This window comes from Alligator sinensis, unplaced genomic scaffold (assembly GCF_000455745.1).
Source record: "Alligator sinensis unplaced genomic scaffold, ASM45574v1 scaffold69_1, whole genome shotgun sequence".
In the NCBI taxonomy this organism is placed as follows: Eukaryota; Metazoa; Chordata; order Crocodylia; family Alligatoridae; genus Alligator; species Alligator sinensis.
The window spans coordinates 5,432-26,357 of NW_005842443.1; the positions used below are offsets into that span (position 1 = coordinate 5,432).

General features: G+C 42.1%; 2 protein-coding genes across 2 annotated transcripts in view; both read left to right on the forward strand.

Moving 5' to 3' along the window:
- MORC3 (MORC family CW-type zinc finger 3) overlaps positions 1-13,775 on the forward strand; it is a gene marked incomplete at its 5' end in the record, with an annotated part of 18,004 nt that extends 4,229 nt beyond the window's left edge. Inside the window, 3 exons of the mRNA XM_006030394.3 lie at positions 871-1,720; positions 4,332-4,495; positions 11,252-13,775. Of these exons, the coding sequence (XP_006030456.3) occupies positions 871-1,720; positions 4,332-4,495; positions 11,252-11,405 (1,168 nt within the window). The remainder of the gene's footprint in view (positions 1-870; positions 1,721-4,331; positions 4,496-11,251) is intronic.
- Positions 13,776-20,852: 7,077 nt separating this feature from the next.
- Positions 20,853-20,926, forward strand: part of CHAF1B (chromatin assembly factor 1 subunit B) — a 26,739-nt gene continuing 26,665 nt past the window's right edge. The window contains 1 exon segment of the mRNA XM_025212043.1: positions 20,853-20,877. The gene's annotated coding sequence lies outside the window, so the exon portion shown is untranslated.

Here is a 20,926-nt window from a genome sequence, read left to right on the forward strand (position 1 = left end):
GCTCCAGGGACGGGCCATGCCCTCTTCCCCCTGCCCAGCCAGATTGGGGCTGAGGCATGCCCCCTGCCGCCTGTGTAGCTGTGTTGGGGCTGGACCCAAGCCCCTTGTCCCCATGCAGTTGGATTGGAGCTGGGCTGCCCCCCTCCCCACTCTTTGTCACCAGATGTGGCCCTGCTGTGCCCACCCCAGGCACCTGATTGGGTCCAACAGCTGGATCTGGCCTGCAGAGGGATCAGGCACTACCCATCCAACCCACTGGGCAAAAAGATTGAGCACCACTGGATTAATATAACGAATGATTACCACGTTTACAAATTACACAGAGACCCTGATAACAGCATGTACTAAATTAGCCCCAAAGAATACAAAATTAGGCATTTGCTGTATGACTTGCCTGGAAGTGCTAGAAAATAAGCTATAGTTTTAGAGGTTGTCTCTTCCTAATTGTACCAGGGAGAACCAGCAGTCACAACAGAATTGTTGAGCAGAATTAGGCAGACAAGGTTCTTTAAGTAAATCTGATATTTTTTATTAGACCAACCCAAATAGTTGGAAAAAATCATCTTTGCAAGCTTTCAAATACGAATACCCTTCATCAGGCAGAATTAATCACTTTTACTCACTCTGTCCTGTTTCAGTTCATTCAGTCTTTGAATTTCAAAAGTACTCTAAAATGTGAGGTTTAGAACTCGTAAAGTTGGCCTCCAGTTTTTTAAATTAGAAAACAGAACCACTTTGTCTAGAGTCGGTGTAGCCCAACATAATTTCATGAATATGGTCCACATAAATTTTGAAATTTAAAACTTTGAAAACAAATTATTTTGCATAATATAATAAGTTACAGTAAACTATTTCTCTTTTTCCCATCAGTCTTAAACGGAGGGCTTCTGGTTGTTTGACACCCATAACTGCAAAGACACCACGGTTACATAATCAAGTAATTGACAATCATGCTGAAGATGATGATGAAGATGTCATCATTTTAGAGGAGAATAGTACTCCAAAGCCTGCAGTAGACTCTGATATAGTGATAATAAAAACTGAACATATTAGTGAGGATCAAGGGAGCATACCCAAAGAAAGCTGTGATGTCAAGGAACCTTGTGGTACAGTTACTTCTGAGACTAAATGTGGACACTGGACTGCAGCAACACAAACTGAGATCCCAAACTTAGTTGTTAAAAAGGAAGAAGTGGAAGATAGCCCAGGTAATCCGCTGTCTGCATCAGAAATGGACAGACTTGGACCAAACCTTCAAGAAATTGCAAATGTTTCTGAGACCTCTTCTGCAGATCTTGGAATTAAATTAAATGAACTAAAAAATCAGTTGCAATTAACAAATGAAGAAAAAGAAACTTACTGGAAACAGTGTGAAATGTTAGCCCAACAGGTGGAAATGCTGGAGCAGAAGATAGTAGAAATGAATGATAAGTATGTGAAAAAGGAAATGTGCCATCAATCAACTGAGACTAATACCACATTCCTTGAACATTTCCAGGAACATAGTCCAGAAGGCATAGCTATTCTGTACCAACAAGCCTTAAAAGAGATAGAAAATCTAAAGGAACAGTGCAATACTCTGCAAAACTTAAAAACTGAATGCAGCAAATGTACTAATGGTGACAGTAAAAGTGAGGTGGATGAAATTGCTGTGCAACTTGATGATGTCTTCAGACAACTAGATAAATGCAGTATTGAGAGGGACCAATACAAAAATGAGGTATGCACATTAATATAGTTAATGGAAAGGGAGAGTAATTTTGTCAAAAATGTCAATGGGAGGGGGGGGTGAGGTGGTTTTGTTTTGTTTTGTTTTGTTTTTAAAAGCCTCCATCATTCATTGAGTTTGCCCAAGGATCTCTCTAGCCATCAGTGAGTCACCAAGTGAGCAAAGACCAGTACTCTGGAGTACACTGTATACCATTGGAAGAAAATATTAGGAAATCAAGGTTAGGTTACCAATGGTACAGTCAGACGAGGTTATTTGGATTAATTTATTAGCTGATAGGCCCAAGATATGTTATTTGCATGTATGCTGTAAATTGTTTATTTACATATCCAAACCTGTCTGTGTGTCCATTCACACATTACTTTAGTATGTTCTTACTCCTTTGGGACTTCTAGTTATGTTAAGGCTCTGAGAGTGCTCAGAAAAAACAGGTGTTACAGACCTCTAAATGTCTTGACAGGGGATATAGAAAAAATAAAAACATAGTAACAAGGAGAGAGGTACAAAAAGGGAGTGTTTAGGAGTAAAGTAAAAACCGAAGGGGCCAGGTATGAACTTGGCAAATGGACAAGTAAAATTGATATCTTAGCAAAGGGGCAGATAAATATTGGCATGAACAATTGGGTATAAATATAGGTGCTGGACAGTTTGGGGTTTTTTTGTTTGGTTTTTTTGTAGCAGCCTAGGGGAGCATAGTTTACGCATGGTGTTTTCCTGGGCAGGTCTACTGAGTTCAGCTGATTATTGAACAGACCAGCTCATGTGCTGTCAAAATGACGACTGCTTGGAGCTTTTTGCCACCCAGCACTAATTTGAGTTATTCCTTCTCCATTGCACCCTGTGCTTCAGGAGGCCAGTTTCTGGTATTGGCCTCAGAGTGCAGAGGCCCAAGCAGCTTGAACACCTAAATTGACTGTGAGCAAGCGACCACCCAAACAAATGCCTCAGAACAACAACTACTATGTTACAGTTCCTATTTTAATACTTCTCAAAATGTTAAATTTAAAAAATTGGCTCTAACATAGGAATTATGTTCATGATTTTATCACATAAAAGACAGGTTTAAGTGACACAACTAGTAAAGGAACTAGATAATTGAATTTGGATAGAAACTTACTTTACTGTTATCCATATAGAAGTGATTCCCCTGCAAAGTAAGCTTGAAACATATAAGTAGAATAGCACATAGGAGATTTCACGGTTTTGGAAATACATTGCTTATGATAAGTATAAATACGTTTGCTGCCCTCTGTATTGTCAATTTGCGTTTTTTACAAGTAGTAATTTTATTTAAGTATATTCAGAATTAGGGTGGATTTTGTGTAATGTATTTAAGTGTTATGTCCATTTTAGGTGATACGTTTTTGCACTTTGTCAGTGGTTCTCAGCCCACAGACCACATGCAGCCCAGTCAGCACACTGCTGCGGCCCATGTGACAACCTGTTAAAACATTTTTTTAAACTGATACACAGGAAGTAAGTTGTGTGAATGTGGCCCACGTAATACATTGAGAGCTGCAAGTGTGGTCCACTGTGGCAAATAGGTTGAGAACCACTGCACAATATCATGAAGGAGTAAACACATTCTGCCTTTTTGCCTTAAGAAAAATGAACATTCGCTTCCTTTGTTTCAGTCAACTCTAGGAACAATAATAGTTTTCTTTCACTTCATATAGAGTGCATAAAAATGACTAAGAAAACATTCTTTAATTGTTGCTCAATATTTCTTAGTCTTAAATAGCTAAAGTGGATGCCATCTGCCTGTACTAGAATGTCAAATTTTACAAAGGTAAGAATCTTAACTATGAAACTTGGTCTGTGCTGAAAAGAGAAGTCTTTTTCTGTGAACAACAAAGTCAAACAAAAAAATTGAGAAAGTAGCTTGTTTCATGACTGCACCCAGTACCCGTTTCTCCTCTGTTTAATTTGTTTTACGGAAGCTAAAATACCTCAACCAGTTAGTATCCATAAGCTTGAAACCAATTAAACTTGTCCTCCCTTCTAAATCAGATAGGTGCTTCTGAAGAATCACACCTTTAGGCTCCTAAAATTACATTTAGGCTACAAATATTAGGTTCTTATTTTTTTTTAATGTTAGTTTATATGCATATTAAAGAAAAAAAGGTTAACATATTAAAAGTGAACTTCTCATTGTTACTACTGAAGTTATGTTTTGAAATGACAACATTTTATAACATTTTTAGTGGTATAAAAATGCAATTATAAAAAACTTTCATATATGATTTAACCTCAAGCATGAGTTTGAGGAGTCTCTTTTGAAGAATATATGTGCATAATGTTTTATGTACCTGCTTGTTTGCAGGTACATAAAGACTTTTTCTTTTCTTCTTTTTTTCCTTTCTTTGTCTATAGGAGCGTTAACAATGTTATCAGTAGTAATACAAATTTCATAAAACATATAATGGAGTTAAATGTATATCTAAATTTGTAATGGCACAGATAACTAAAGGGTTTTTCAGTGTTTCAGTAAGCTACTTCTAGAAGTCAAGTAAATTTAAATCATTTCCTAATTCACCTTGATTTAAATTGCTGTATCTTGACTTTGGAGTTAAAAGTGACTATTTTGATTTTTGTGTTTCAGATTGAGCTGCTGTCAATGGAGAAAACTCAAATAGCCTTTCAGTGTGAGGAGCTTAAAACAGAAATTGCACAATTAAAAGCTTCAATTCCACAAGCGGTAGCACAAGCAGGTGATTCTACAACCAGTAATGTTGAAGATCATGTAAATTACTCCGATGAAGAAAGGTATTAGTTGCCTATTTCAAGCCCGTTTCTGGTCTTCTCAGCCTCTCTGAATTTTTCACTGCTGCCCTCCTAACATTCATACTTCATCTTCTAAAAGATTTTTTTCAGATTAGTTGTTATCTAGGGTCCACATTAAAAGAATTAAAGCACCTGCATGCCGAGCTCATTGTCTAATTAATCCAAAAAAAATGTTTGCAGCACAAATAAAATAGGTTTGATTAATAGTCATTGCTTTCACGGCATTAATGAAGGATTAACAGAATACTTAATGCTTTGCAACAGGGAAAGGAGAGCATCAACCATTTTCTTGTAAGTTTTCTATCGAGAGGTATCTAAAGAAGTTTTGTTCATTTGTTTATAGATTACGTGTACTCTCTAGTGAATGTATCTTTTACATATTTTAGTTGACTTGCCTTCCATGTGACGTGTCTTTATGGGCTGCATTTCAAGTGTGGGGTGTGAGCTACAGGTCTGATCTTGCTGCTTCCTCAGCTGTGGTAGCTCCTTAAATCAGCAGTTGATTTTGCTACCAGTGGCATCCAGTTTTTCTGCACTTGCATATATTTGGACAAGGGAGTGTATTTGTTTTGACAGAAACCATCCACAGATCATGCTAGATTATCAACTACAGGCAGTGCTAAAGGAAATGTTTCCAAGAAGAAAGTACTCTAAAGAAAAGAAGGGGTGCTTGATTCAGGAATAACTTGTGGGGGGTGGAAAGGCAGAGAGAGAAAAGGCATACAAAAGGAATAACAAGAAAAGAAGAGGAATATAGAAGAAAGCAAAAGGTGCTTGAAAAGGACACAGAAGGGTAAGGGTGAATTAAAAAAAAATTTATAAAATAAAACAGAAAGGTACATCTAAGCAGGGCTGTCCAACTAGTGGCCCCTGAAGTATTAGCATGTGGCCCTTACGCTCCCAGCTGGCTGCCATTCCCCCTCCCCAGGTGCTCCTGCTGCTGCAGATGGAAAACAGCTGGACTGCCCAAGCAGTACAGCAAAAAAGGGAGCCTGCCCACACTGAAAGTGGGTAATGCATGCAGCTGGGATGCAGCAGTGTTGGGCTGCATACGCAGTAGGGTAAGGGTGGGGAAGCCAGGCTGCCCAGGTCTCCACCTTCCCCATCTATATGCAGCAACCCCCTCCCAGCCACAGTGCTGAGAGCTAGGCTGCCTGTTCTGTGGAGCTGTCCCTGATGCTTGCATGGCAAGCAGGGTGCTAGGTGCTAGACCCCCCCCCTCCCCCCCAAACACCCAACTGTGCTTGCCATAACCCCTTCCTTGACCACACATGGGGAGCTATACTGAGGGGGGAGGGAGGAGTGCTGCCCATGTGATATATGTGGGTGGGAGAGAGGGGGAGCTGGGCTATCCAGCACCCTCCCTCCTGCATGAGTGATGCAGGCAGCTCTGCAGTACAGGCAGCCCAGTGTGTCCCTGTCCCATTCGCCTCTCCCAGCTAAGCATGCCACACATGCAGCAACCCCTACACCTCTTGGCTGCACACACCATGTGGAGGGAGCCAGGCTGCCTGTACTGGGGAGGAGGGGATGCTGGGCTGTGTACCCCATGGGGGCACACTGGGCAGTCCATGTGGTACATGTTACTAGGAGATGGGAGGCACTGGGCAGCCCATGCAGCAAGGGATACCCAGGGCTGAGCCTGTGGTCTGTGACCCATGTGGCTCCAGGCTGCCCTCATCTAAAGCATATAGATTCATGTCTTTACATTCACTTCTGCTTTTAATTTCAGGCCAGGCTGTCCAACTGGTAGCCCATGGGCCAAATGCACCCTGAGGGGTTAATCTGCTCCCCCTAGGCTCCCACCCAGTTGCTGCTCCCCCCTGTTGCTTGAGCTGCACTAGCAATCAGGGACTCCAGGCTTCCCTTCTCTCCTACAACCTCTGCTTTCTGTGCCCGCCCCAGAAGGCAGGAGGCACAAGATGTCACAGAGCCACACATGGCTGCCCAGGAGCCCTTGGCTCCCAGTATTGCAGCTGGCATGGGATGCAGCCCCCATCCAGTTACAGGTTGAACAACTCTTCTTTGAGGTACTTTTGGAACAAAGTAAACCTTTCTCTTAGCTGCTCCTTTTTTTCATCTCCTTTTGTCCCTGGAGAATTAAAGTGTTTCTCTCACAGTTTGTTTTTTGTTAGCAAAATTGGAGAGAAGTGTCTCTGCCAGTGTTTGAGTTTGCCAATCCAAACAAATAAAGAAAACCTCTTGCCTTTTTTATTCAAGGTTGTTTTATCATAGAATCATAGAAAATTAGAGTTGGAAGGGACCTCAGGAGGTCATCTAGTCCAACCCCCTGCTCAAAGCAGGACCATCCCCATCTATATTAACCCAGCCAAAGCTTTGTCTAGCCAGGTCCTAAAAACCTCCAAGGACAGAGAGATCACAACTGCTCTGGATAAGCTGTTCCAGTGCTTTACTACCCTCCTGGTGAGCAAGTTTTTCCTAATATCTAACCTAAATTCCCTTGTTGCAACTTGAGGCCATTGTTCTTTATTCTGTCATCTGCCACCACTGAGCACACTCTAGCTCCATCCTCTTTGGAACCGAGAGGTTGAAGGCTGCTATCAAATCCCCTCTCAGTCTTCACTTTTTCAGACTAAATAAGCCCAGTTCCCTCCGCCTCTCCTCAGAAGCCATGTGCCCCTGATCCCTAACAATTTTCATTGCTCTCCACTGGACTCTCCAATTCATCCTTTCTGTAGTGGGGGCCCAAAACTGTACACAAGTACTCCAGATGTGGCCTCACCAGTGCAGAATAGAGGAAGAATCGCTTCCCCCACCCAGTCTGCTGGCAATGCTCCTAATAATGCAGGCCAGTATGCTGTTAGCCTTCTTCACAACAAGGTCACATTGCTGACTGATATTTAGCTTGTTGTCTGCTGTAACCCTCAGGTCCTTTTGTGTAGAGCTGTTGCTTAGCCAGTCAGTTCCCAGCCTGTACCGGTGAATGGGATTGTTTTGTCTTAAGTGCAGGACTTTGTACTTGTCCTTACTGAAACTCATGAGATTTCTTTTGGTTCAGTCCTCCAATTTGTCAAGGTCTCTCTGAATCCTAGCCCTACCCTCCAGCATATCTACTACTTCCCCCAGCTTGGTATCATCAGCAAACTTGCTGTGGGTGCACTCTATGCCATCTTCCAAGTTGCTGGTAAAGATAATGAATAAAACCAGCCCCAGGACCAACCCCTGGGGCACTCCACTTGACACAGACTGCCAATTAGACATCAAGCCATTGATTACTACCCTTTGAGTCTGATGATCCAGCCATTTTAGTATCCACCCTACAGTTCATTCATCCAACCCAGACTTCCTTAGCTTGCTGGTGAGAATGTTGTGGGAGACCATGTCAAAATCCTTGCCAAAGTCAAGGTATATCATGTCTATTGCTCTTCCCCACATCCACAGAGCCAATCATATCGTTGTGGAAGGCAATCAGGTTGGCCAGGCATTACTTTCCCTTGGTGAATTCATGCAGACTGTTCCTAATCACCACCACCTTCTTCTCCAAGTGCTTAGGAATGGACTCCTTGTGGCCTGCTCAATGATTTTTTCCACGAACTGAGGAGAAGCTGACTGGTCTCTAGTTTCCCAGATGCTCCTTCTTCTTTTTTTTAAAGATAGACACTATATTTGCCTTTTTCCAGTTATCCAGGACCTCTCCCAATCACCATGAATTTTCAGAGATAATAGCCAGCAGCCCTGAAATCAAATCAGCCAGCTGCCTCTGTACTCTTGGGTGCATTGCATTTGGCCCCATGGACTTTTATACATCCAGCTTTTCTAAATACTCCCTAATCTATTCTTTGGTCACTGTTGGCTGCTTACCTACTCTCCAAATTGTGCTGCCATGTGCTGGGAGCTGACCTTGCCTGTGAAGACTAAGCTGAAAAAGGCATTGAGTACTTTAGTCTTTTCCTCATCCTCTGTCACTGGGTTGCCTTCCCCCATTCAGTAAGGGACCCACACTTTCCCTGTTCTTCCTCTTGTTGCTGACATGCTTGTAGAATCCCTTCTTGTTACTCTTCACATCCCTTGCTAGCTGCAACTTCACTTGCTCTTTGGCCTTCCTGATTTCATCCCTGTGTGCTTCTTTCTAGCCATTTGTCCAAGTTTCCACTTCTTGTAAGCTTCCATTTGTTTGTTAGCTCCCTGAATAGATCCCTGCTAAACCAAGCTGGTCTTCTGCCATATTTGCTAGTCTTCCTACACATCAGGATGGTTTGTTCCTGTGCCCTCAGTAAGGTTTCTTTAAAATACAACCAGCTCGCCTAAACTGCTTTCCCCCTCAGTTGGGCCATCAGTGAGTCCAAATTGCTTTTCTGAAGTCCAGGGTCCATATTCTGCTGTTGTCCTTCCTTCCTTTCCTCAGGATCATCAACTGAATCATCTCAGGGTCACTGCTGCCCATGTTCCCATCCACTACTGCATTCCCCACCAATTCTTCCCTGTTTGTGAGCAGCAGGCAAGAAGAGCACAGCCCCTAGTTGGCCTCCAACACTTGCACCAGGAAGTTGTCCCCCAGCACTCTCCAAAAACTTCCCGGATTGCTTGTGCACTGCTGTATTGCCCTTCCAGCAGATATGAGGGTGATTGCAGTCCCCCATTAGAACCAGGACCTGTGAATGGGACGTTTGCGCTAGCTGTTCGAAGAAAACATCATCCACCTGGTCTGTTGGTCTGTAGCATACACTCACCACGGCATTACCCTTGTTGCTCTACCCTCAGACACTAACCCAGAGACTTTCAACAAGCCTGTCTCCAGTTTCATACTGGAGCTCTGAGCAATCATACAGCTCTTTTACATAAAGTGCAACTCCTCCTCCTCCTCTGCCCTGCTTGTCCTTCTGGAACAGTTTATACCTATCTGTGATACTGTTCCAGTCGTGCGAGCTATTCCACCAAGTCTCTGTTATTCCAATGTTATGTTTAGTGAGAAGGATGGAACTCATGGACAGAGCTAGGGCTTTGGAAAAGGGGATGCAGGTGTTGTAGTGTATCATCCCATGACACAAGATCTATTTTTCTCCAGTTAAAAAGAATCTAGAAGCTTTACTGATGTGCTAGGGGCCTAGAGACCTATGTTCAGTTTATGATCCAAACAAAATTGGGAGAGGAATTGCTATCTTCAGGATAGGACAGGCACCTGGTGTCAGTCGTTACCTGCCGTCTGGCCATGGACGGACCTGCTCCCTGCACCCCTACGTGTAGGTCCCTCAAACACTCCCTCATGGCCCCAAAGTGCCCCTTATGGATTATCCCTATCGTCTCAGATGCCCCCTTGTTGCTTAACTCTGTCTGCTGGTATCCCACATACACCATGATCAGCAACATCCCATTGTGCCCCAAGCCCTGTCAGATACCACCACCCACACCCAGCACAAACTCATCTCCATCATGCCTCAGCCCCTAGACTCTTGACCATCTTCCTCGCATCCCACTGAGCCTTCTCCTGACCCTGGAGAGTACAAGTTAATCCATAAACAGACAAAACTTTCTTGAATACTTTGAATAGAAAATTTACTAGAAAATGGATGATGCTCTCCTTTCAAACCTCACTGTAAACCATCATACCCCTTGGAGGCCTCCCTCCTACACAATTGTTTTTGCATTCAAACCCTATCTGCCCTTCACACCTCTCTGCCCCCATAATGCCCTAGTACCTTCTCAATCCCCACCCCTCTATTGTCTAAGCTCCCCTTCTCTTCAACATTTCCTTTTCTGCACAGACCACCCCCTCCCTACAACATGCCCCCAGCTGGCCTTCATCCTCAATATACAAGAACTGAAGTTAGGGGAGGACTTACTTCAGCCACTGGCAACTCCCTTACCTGGGGAGTCCAACCCCTCTGGGTCTGCCGAAGTCTGGCTTCATGCCAACCTGATTGTATTACTAGGTTAACCTCACACAGCCTTATCATCTGTTGCAATGAATAACCCAAAAAAGGGTGACTAATAACTTATTTCTTTGCTTTACTTTTCCAACTCCCTCCTGCCACTGACTACTGTGCTGCTCCACAGCTCAGCCTGCTTTTAGCCCTGCCCCTCCCCTCCTTGTCTCTGATATGTTGTAGGTTCAAATCCCCTAGAAACAAAACCACCCACTACAGGTTCCTAGATAGCAGCACACTTTTACTGGATGTACTGGGTGGTGAGGTGAGAAATATTACTGGGAATAGATAACAGACAGGGTAATTGTAAAAGAAAGGCTAGCTTAGAGGAAGATCAAGGGTTGCAATGCCTATAAAGTAGAGATATTAGCAGAAATCAAGTAGATAATAATGAGCCATGAAGTCAGTTGACTTTCTTAGCTCCACCTCAGTAGGTATGTGGCTGTCCCTGCTGGCCAATTTTTTTGACCTTTCAGTGGAGCAGGAATCAAGGGGGTAGGAGTGCACCCCAGATCCCCTGATGAAACTAGGTACTGCTTTCATTTAAAATTTAATAATCATACAAACCTCCAGATCAGGAGCTGTGATACTCAAACCCTAAAATATTGGTCTTAGCCACTAGGGATAGGGAACTTTAAGCTATATTACATTTTATATTGGCTCATCTTCTTTTAAGTCAGATATATAGAACCTTTGGTTATCAGTTGGATAGCATAATTGTGAGAACTGCAGTTTACTGCGGGCATCATTCTAAATTAATTATTTAAAACATTAATTTATTTTGCAAATTCAGAATTATCTGCACTATGCATATAGAAGCTTCTCTAATATGATCAATATTCTTTCCTTACAGCCTGAAACTGCGATCCCTTCGAGTAAATGTTGGACATTTGTTGGCTACAATTATGCCTGATCTAGATTTAAAGGAAGTAAATTATGACGTTGATGTAGTTGATGAAATCTTAGGACAAGTTGTGGAACAAATGCATGAAATCAGCAGTACTTAGTATTGGACTCAGTAGACATTTGCTCAGTCTCTACTATATTGTACAGTAAATACTGTAAATATTGTTTTCATTTTATGTTTGAGTAATTTAGATATATTATGTACCACAAACCCAATGTAAAATGTATATATTCTATGCACTCAAATGTTCCCACAGAGATGGCAGGTACTTTACTGTGTAACTTTAACTTTATTTTTAAAGGAACACTGTCAGTGTTGAGCAACCCCAGACATACTTAAATTTAAATGTTTTTGTTTTAAAATGTAAATGTATTTGTAATTAAATCTGCAGATATTTTTATTACTTCTATGGAATCGCAGTCATTTTGTACAAAGTTGTTCAGCTTTCTTTTGATTTTGTACTATCTCATTGATCGTTAAATTTGTTTGTTCCTGCAAAATGAAGACAGTGGCATTAAAAGTACCATCTTTGATTTCTCCTTCAGAATAAACATTGTAAATTTCAGTATTGCCCTTGCTGATAATGGTTGAAAGATAAACCCAGTGTTGTATGTGATCAAACCATAACCATTAGATTCATATGTTATCCTCTTTGATAGCACCTTTTTGATAGTACAGTAAGAGTCTTACCTTGACAAGTATGAAATACTCCTAGTTCCTGTCAAAGCCGGTGAGATTTGCAGGTACCCAGTAGCATTCAAAAAAATTACATGTAGTGCCCAACTACTTACAGACATAGTCTTGGCATATGCTGTGTAAGGTTAGTTGCATAGCATTGCTAGTGCATTTCAATCCTGACCTGAAACAGGAATTCAGTACTAGATAGACCTGCTCCTTGAGCAAAATTTACCAATCAGATTAAATTGTGTAGTGGTTTTGTGATGTGGACAAATGCCTTTTACGTATGTATCTTAAATTCCCCCCCCAAAAATTATTGTTGTAATATCAAATGTTGAGTTCATTGTGAAAGTACCAGGTTTTCTTTCAGGCTGATGTGAAACAGTGCTGTAATTAGAGTCTTTTGATCTGGCTTCCCTTAAAAATGAAAATAATAAAGGAGTGCTGTTTGAACCACGATGATCTAGAAAATATTCAAGAGGAAACGGTTTTTGTAAATAGTGCCTTTATTGGACTAACAGTGTGGCTGGGAGAGATTTAGACAAGCTTTTGGGTACAACATTTTTCAGGTCACCCTGAAAAGGGTGTCTTTGGGAGACCTGAAGAAGTGTGCCTTGTACCTAAACATTTCTCACAGCCTCGTAGCTGATCCAACAAAATACGTGACCCACAAAAACCCTTGCCTCTCAAAAAGTATGCTGTATGGTTACAGTGGACTGCTACATTATTTTAATGAAATCTCTAATCTTTATTGGAAGCTCACTGTCGAGTTAAAGTAAACATTTTCCTTTCCCATTATATTTACAACCAGTGAGTTCATAAAGATTAAAAATTGTAAATCTGATTTAATTATTTTTTCAATTTGAAACGTTTTGTCCTGGGCAAAAAAAGATGGAATCATTTTTTTTGTTTCTAGTCAGGTTCACCTGATTTTTTGTTTCTAGTCAGGTTCTACTGCTTAAGCACAATTGGCACAATCTGCCAAACACTGTTCAGACTTTTTAATGGTGCTGAGAGGAAAGAAACATGGGTGTAATGATGGTGTGATCATTGCATTCCCCACCACCTTGGCAGTTGAGCAGTCACCAGAAGAGACGTGGCATATACAACGTATCTCCATGATGCTTGTCATTTGAATAGTGGTCTAAATACAACCTGTTCCAATAAAGACTTCCAATCTTTGAATTGAAACTTTCAAAATAATCATGAAAACATCTTTAGAACTAGGTTTTATTAAATGTATTTTTATAAAATTAAAACCATTGGCTTCCACAGTGTTACTGTCTCATTTTAAATAGGGTTGTATTCCCAAGTTGTACTTCACCTAGTCTAAGTTAAGAGTATTGTCTGAAAACTAACATATACCTGATCTAGTATTATACTAATAGGGATAAAGCAATACTCTTATGCTTATAATGGCTAATGCTTAATTTGAAAAGATGGCTGTAATGTAAAAATGTTCTTACAAGTTTTAAAAACTTATATTTTCCATTAATTGGTGTGCACTTTTTCAAGCTGATGTCTTTATTGTTAATTTATTACCTCTGTTCATCAATTGCTTCTGTAGTTGACTTTATTATAGATGACTGGTAAAATATAACATATCTATATTGAAAATAAGAACTTTATACTGTACATTAAACTTTGAAAAAAATTAGTAAATTGAAATGTTTTTATTTACTTGTTAAAGTAAATAGATGTATTTTTTGTATTAAAAAAATCTGGTTTTCTGTGAGATCAAAACTTGTAACTGGTCAAATGCAAATTTTTGCTTTAAATAAAAGCTATGCATAATGGCTCAAATGATCCTGGCTTTATTTTAAATACTAATTTTTTGAGGAATCTGAGTTTTCCTCCTTTCAGTAGCCAGTCATCAATACTTACCTTTCCTTCAAAACTTCCATTCAAACCTTTTCTCAAACTTATGTAGATATTGACATTCTGGCACCCTCGGTTTTCTTACGTTGGTTTGGTTTGGGGGGGTGGGGGGGTTTTGGGTGGTGGAGGTTACGGGGGAGAAGGTTGCTTGTTTTTTGTTGTTGTTTTGTTCTTGTTCTTTTTTTCATTTAGGAGGTGAGGGAATTATTTTACCCGGGTTGCCACTGGGTCAATTTCTGTTGAGCATCTGGTATTTGTACTACAGATTTCTCTCGCTTTATGATGGTTCTGTATGTGCAAATTTGCTCTTATGCAATGACCCTCTCTATACCAAAAATTTATTATATGCGAGGTAAATCCACTCTTTTGCAACCAGTGTGGTGGAAGCCCGCAGTCAGCTGCTTTGTGCGGTGCATTGTGGGAGTGATACGCACCAAAATATAGTCTCCTGTGTGGATCTGTGCTCCTCACTTGTTGTCTGCGACACATTTCCATAGTTGCCGTACCCATGACGGTAACATTCACCACCACCCTGTGCTTGTGTGTACTGTCCGCTGTTGGGGAGTACCAAAATTGTCTTGTAAAAGTGGTAGAAATGGGTCTGGGGGTCTGTGCAGTTCAGGTCTTGGAACGTGTCCCTATTTGTTACATTGTAAAATGGGTTCCCTCTATGTGAATTTGAGTTATGCGCCGTTTTCCAGGAATGCATGTACAGCATAAAGCGAGGGAAGCCTGTACCAGGGAAAGTATTCCTCTAAAGGTAGCAATATTGATTGCATTCCTTTTATAGGAGTGTCAGCTGTCTAACATAAGAGGCTGAATTTCTAACTCCAAAATTTTTGGCTTTTTGAAGCTCAACCTTAGCCTGACACCAGTATCACCTTGGTCAGAAATAACAACCTGTAGTACCCAGGGATGGATATGATACTGTGGAGATGAAGAAGCCAATATCCAGTGAAATATTCTGAAACCAAAAAAGCAGTGCTAGCATAATGATGTAGGACAATTGTGTGAATTCTGAGCTCTTGGTAAGTGCTCTAATTGATAGCGTGGGTGTGTAAAACCTTACTTCACTGAATTCAGCAATCCAGTGATAAGACTCCAAAATAAATTGAAGCAAGAGTCCTGTTACCGTATTTGCTTTGTGTCAGATGCTTTATCTACACTGATTTACAGAGATGATGTCCTTAAAGGTGGCAAAAAATAAAATCCCATATTTCCCTGGTTGCAAAACAGGACACACTGTTCTGTCCTGGCTCTGGCATGCTCAGCTGTCTCGGAGCTCTGGTTTCAGCTCAGCAGGGGGAGGGAAGGAACAGCACCAGAGAGCAGGAGGAACAGATTCATTTTTGTTGGGACACAGCTGTTTTAAACATCTGTCCTGCGTGTCCCAGGACATGAGCTAAAAGCATTTGTTTGAACGCAGCAACAGAATGCCTAGAACAGTGTTTAAAACTGGATACATTGTCTTCACTCTTGTCCTTTTTAGGTTGCACTGCCAAAATTCTCTTTTCAGCCAGAAATGTGTTTCAGAATAAATGCTGTACAAAAATACTGTTTAGTGCTGACTGAAAGGCCTCACCACCTTAATGACGGACATACGGAATAAAAGCAGTGTTAAACATTGCCCTTCCCTGTGTAATCTTGTACATTCAGATTATAGCAATGGCTGGGTACAGACATTCAGTTTCTCCTGGTGGAATCACAGTTCTGGTTGAAACTACAAGTGGGCAGGCATTCAAGTTATTTCACCAAACGCAAACCATGGCAGCTCTGGGAGAAAAATAGCTGGGGAATAACCAGGGTTGAATTCCTTTCTGAGAGAGTTTCTCCTGGGAGGCTGAACATCTGCACACTTTGCCCTGGTTTTGGGAGCTTGGGGAAAGGCTTCCTTGCCTTCCTGAGATCAGTATCACTTATCTGAAGAAGAGGGAAGGGCAACTGCTTTCAGAGTCCTGTAGACCAGGAGCAGAGTGGAGGGAAGAAACAGCCACCAACTGCTGCTCACCTGCTTTCTAACACTGAAGCTCCCAGTATGAGAGGCTGGCAGGGGCTTTGCAACACCACTCCCTCCACTGGGCTGCCAGGCACTGGGAACTGAGCAGCAAGGAACAGCGCAGCCCCCTGCCTGATTCTTACACTGGAGTCCCTAATGTAAAGAACAGGCAGGTGCTGCTTCAATTTGCCCCACTGCTTCAATTTTCCTGGGATTGGGAGGACTGGACCATCCTGGTCTTGGGAAGGCACAAGGAGCAGTGGAGAGGGGGCAGTTGCAGATTGAGGATGATCAATCTCTCTTTGACCACATATATCATGTTACATATTTAGGGTGGATGGGTCTTCAGTGTCTATTCAACAGTGGCATAAAAGCCCAGGAGGAACTCCTTTGTTGGCATTGTACTACAGGCACATCTTTACATCTGTCAATGGTTTTGTGAGATTTCCATGATGTCAGATTAACATTTCACACCTCTGCAGTTCAGTATTGCTTCATAGTCATAATAATTAAACCACAAAGCAATGAAGTGAGGTAGTTGAGTAAAATCTCTGTATTTATAAATAATGAACTAGAAGTGAAGTAACATGCCTGTGGCCCTAGCTAATCTGTGGCAGAGAAAAATTTATAAGGCAGCTCTATAGATTTCCAACATGGCCCTATTCTGAACATCATCCTACTTCTCTGCCACATGGGGAGTAGGAGAGGTCTCAGTCTCATGCTGGGACACATGGTGCTCCAACCAGGGATCCCAATACAATATTAAGCCACCTGTAGCTAAGGCAGGATGTTTGTCAAGCTTTGTCTGGTAAAGGAATCGTGTATGGACAACAGCATGGTGCACAGCATATTTTTCTCATGTACCACAGTCCACCCCACCTCCTTCCCCTGTAAGACATGAACCTTGTTTTGGGAAGGCAGAATTAAATTTATATATATTCCAGTCATGGCTGAATGCTGATCACAGATCCCGACTCCACTGGCTGTGGCTGTAGCTGTGGCTGGTACTAGCTCTGACCCTAAGAGGAGTTGACTCCATCTCCTCCCTCCCTGAGGCTGGCAGAGGGAGAAGCATAACAGTCACCTTGCAACGGTGTATGCCTTCTATTTCTTTTGTGCATCTGTCAGCAATGAAAAATTAGCTTCTTCACTTAGTACCCCCAATTCTGGAGGTCTGATTGGAGGGGGGAAAGCATATGGTGTGTGTCATGACCCAAAGGCATGATTTTGTGTGTGCTTCGGCACCAGAATTATCCCCGCCAAGTTGCAGCTTCATTGCACGGGAGAGTGTCCTGTTGCAGAGGAAAACCCCAGGGCAGGGACGAGTTTCCCGCCTTTTCTGCAGCTTCTTTTGCAGAGTGCATTGCTCAAGTTGCAAGAGGAATGCATGGTGCAAAAGAGTTCCCCGCCACCGGTATGTAAATTTGTTCCCCGCTATTGGCTAGTTCTAAATTATTCACACGTGGCGGCTAACGATTGGCCTATCCATCGCCCACCTCTTCCCATCTTTGAGCGTGACTTTTATAAGACGTACCTATGATTCTGATTTTGGTGGCTCGTTCACCCAGAGCATCCGGAGCTCTGTTCTGTGGAGCCTAGCAACCTCCACAAGACTGTCTGTGTGTGTAACCGCAACTCAAACAAGTTTTCCAGCCTACACCACTGCCATCTCAGTGTAAGTAAACAATCTTTTAAACTACCGCTAAGCATTTGTGCCTAATTCCAGCTTGACGGCCTTCCCTCTCCGACCTGGTGTGCCCAGGCTGCTGGCCACAGCCCACGTGCAGCACGGAAAAGGGCTCGGGTCGCTCCCGGCCCGCACAGTGTGCAAGTGAATTAATCTCCTGTGGGACAAACTCCTGGAGATTGGCAATATATTTGTCAAGATGGAGATTTTAAATGCAAATATTGTTTGTAGTTAAAGGGTATCAGATGCATGATGATAAACAATTCCACTCCCACCCCCCTCCAATTTGGTATTGTTTTATTGCCGTATCCATTTGTGAACGAAGACAAACTGCTGCTTTAACAGGCTGCCTAGACTCAGGTGATCCTGTTTAACAGGTTTTTTTATGTCTTTGATGACTGAAACTCACGTTAAGCTCGGGCCTACTCGCAAAAGTTAAAATACAGAATACTGATGCTAACTGCATAATGCAAGAGGATCCGAGTTCATGGCTAGGCCACCTGAGAAGGAATAACAAGTATCTCTTCCATCTTATCTTGCTATTTTCAGAACAATTTCAGGCAGGCTCCTAGTTGTCTGATGTGTAACGGTGTGAAATGCCTTTTCTTGATTAATTAGTATGGTAAAGATTTCTTTTGTGATTAACTTGTGTTTATGTGCAGGAAGAGGCATTCTCCATATGTGATAGGTGTCTCCTCCTGATTTAGTTATGTTTTTGTTCTTCTCTCATGATTTACCTTGTTTTCCAAGGACACGCATGGTTTTCCTGGTTGTTAATCAGTTTCTTGATATGTTCCAAACTGGATAACCTCTTGTCAGTGAAGAAGGTAACGCATTCAAATTAGAAATTTCTGATAACCAATAATGAGCAGGTTGATTAACAGGATTTTCCTGCCAATTGCTGCTTGGGACTCTCTCTTGATTTACACAACTAAATGAATGCTTTGCAGATGCTGAGCTAAGGATATAAAAAGGCAGTAAAACAGCAAACAGTGCATGTGCTTCAAGAGTGAATAATTTATTTTATACCAGTTGCTGATGTGCCCGCCTCACTTGAGAAGTTGAAGAGAAACAGACCGCCTCTTCGTCACCTGTTCGGTGCGAAATCATCACCTTATAGCTAATTACTGGACTGGTTTGGGCTCACTTGACTTGTAGTAAAATAAAGTATTTCTGTCACTCATCGAACGAGGTGTCAAGTCAATCCCTGGGCTAGTCTGGAATCCTAGGTTTTAATTTGCTAACAGTCTTGCGTTATATTTAGAAGATTTCATAGGATCTGACTAGAGCAGCAGTACTCCACTTATGGCCTTCTGGTGTCAGACAAAGGACATTTTGCTTTCCACAGTTGTGTTTGTTTAAAATGACAAGGGAGAACAAAGTATGAAGTTGGCTAAAAATGCATGACTTGTTCAGTGTTGTTGCCCATGGACCTGCAGAGGCTGAAGATCACTTTCTAAGGGAGGCAGTACAAGCTGGGGAACTCTAAGAGGGGTAGAAAACAGCTCAAACATCTGCAAACCACCTTACATCAGAAATATTTCATGACAAGTTGGTACTGCCCCCTTTACATTACATGAGAGGAATAAGGAGGTCAGGGCACAACAGTAAATCTGTCCTTTAGCCTGGAAGCAAGTCTATTAGTTATGGAACAATATGTTAATCCATCCATACCACTGAAACTGGAGAGGCCTTGGTTGGAGTACTGTATTTAGATTTACAGGGGCATAGGTTGTAGCGGTGTTGGTCTAAGGACATCAGCAGACGAGGTTCCTTGGGTAAATCTGATATCTTTTATTAGACCAACTCAAATACTTAGGAAAATTCTTCTTTGCAAGATTTTGGGTATAAATACCCTTTGTCAGACCGAGGAAGCATCTGCAGTTGGTGTGCTCTTCCTGGGTGGAATGAATAGTAAAGAAGCCCGAGGCTTCTGGTATGTAGATATGGCACTACACACTAGAAATAGACCTAGATACACTGAAGAGAACAGTAAGGTGGACAATAAGGATAAGAAGTGTAGAAAACAACTTGCAAAGAAAGGCTGAAAGAACTGGGTTTGTTTAAGAAGAAAAATAAATGGGGGAGGGATGAATATGTCTTCAAATATGGAAAAGGTTCTTACAGAAAACATGACCGTTGTTCTCCATGGCCACTGAGGGCAGTACAAGTGTTGACCAGCTTAATTTAGCAGCAAGGAAAGTTTTAAACATGGTGAGGAATCTACCAAAGGAGATAGGCAAGCTGAAACAGGTTGCCTACGGAGGTTGTAGAGTAATTTTTTGTGACATGATTATGTGGAAGCTTTTAAAAGCAGGCTGATAAACATCTACAAGGGATAGTTAGCTATATTTGAACCTGACCCAAAGAATAGGAGGATGGACCACATCTCTTTAGGTTCATGGCAGTCCTACATTTCTATAATTTCTAAGTAAAATAATGTTTAAAAGCTGAATCTATTTTCCTCAAGCATACCGCACAAATAAATAAATAGGTGTATTGAAACCAAGAAGAAACATGGCTTTTTTCAGCCCAAGGTGCATTGTGTGAGATTTTTAATGGTTTGAAACAGGAAACTGTAGAGGGAAATAGTGCTGGGAGGGGGGACTACGGCAGAAATGGAGCAGTGCTCCAAAAAGAGCCTGTTTGAAACGTGGCTGTTTTACGTTAAACATTTTGCAGGGCTCTGGTTTTGCGCACCCATTTGAGACCTTGCAGAACCCAGGTTGGTATTTTGTAGTCGAAAATGCTCGCAAAAGAAAATTAAAAATGTAACTTCCCAGTATTTTAGGACATTTTTCATCTGGGACACCCCGTTTCAGTGTGTAACTCCCCACCCCCATAAATAAATAAATAGGAATCTGGCTTTCTCCTTTTTCCCAAGAGGCATCTGGGAGAAATTAAATGTTGATTCATGGAATTTCCTTTTCTTTGGAAAGTTTCCATCAGAAACAATTTTATTCTAGTTGTTATTATTATGATCATGATTGCAATTATTATGACTTTTTTTATATTAGTGTATTATTTTTCTAGATCATTATTTATTACGAATATAGGCATTATTTTTATGTTCATTCGTACTTAATACTGAAAGCATGGGCAGGCGTGTCCTGCCAGTGCATGCAGTCCTGAGTGGGCTGGGCCTCTTCTCCCCCGTGGGTGCGGGGCAGAGCGAGACTCCCCCGCCAGGGGGCGCTGCCACCCCGCGCTCCCACGTGTGCGGCTCGGTCAGAATGTCCGCCGAGCTCGGCCTCGGCGCATGCGCGGTGCTGCCGGCGCGCGCGCGGGAAACCCGAATCCGGTGGGTGCAGCGGAGCCCGGCGCGGCGCTCAGGTAGTGGCGGGGGGAGCGCGGGGGGGCGGTTAAGGGGAACGGTCGCGTA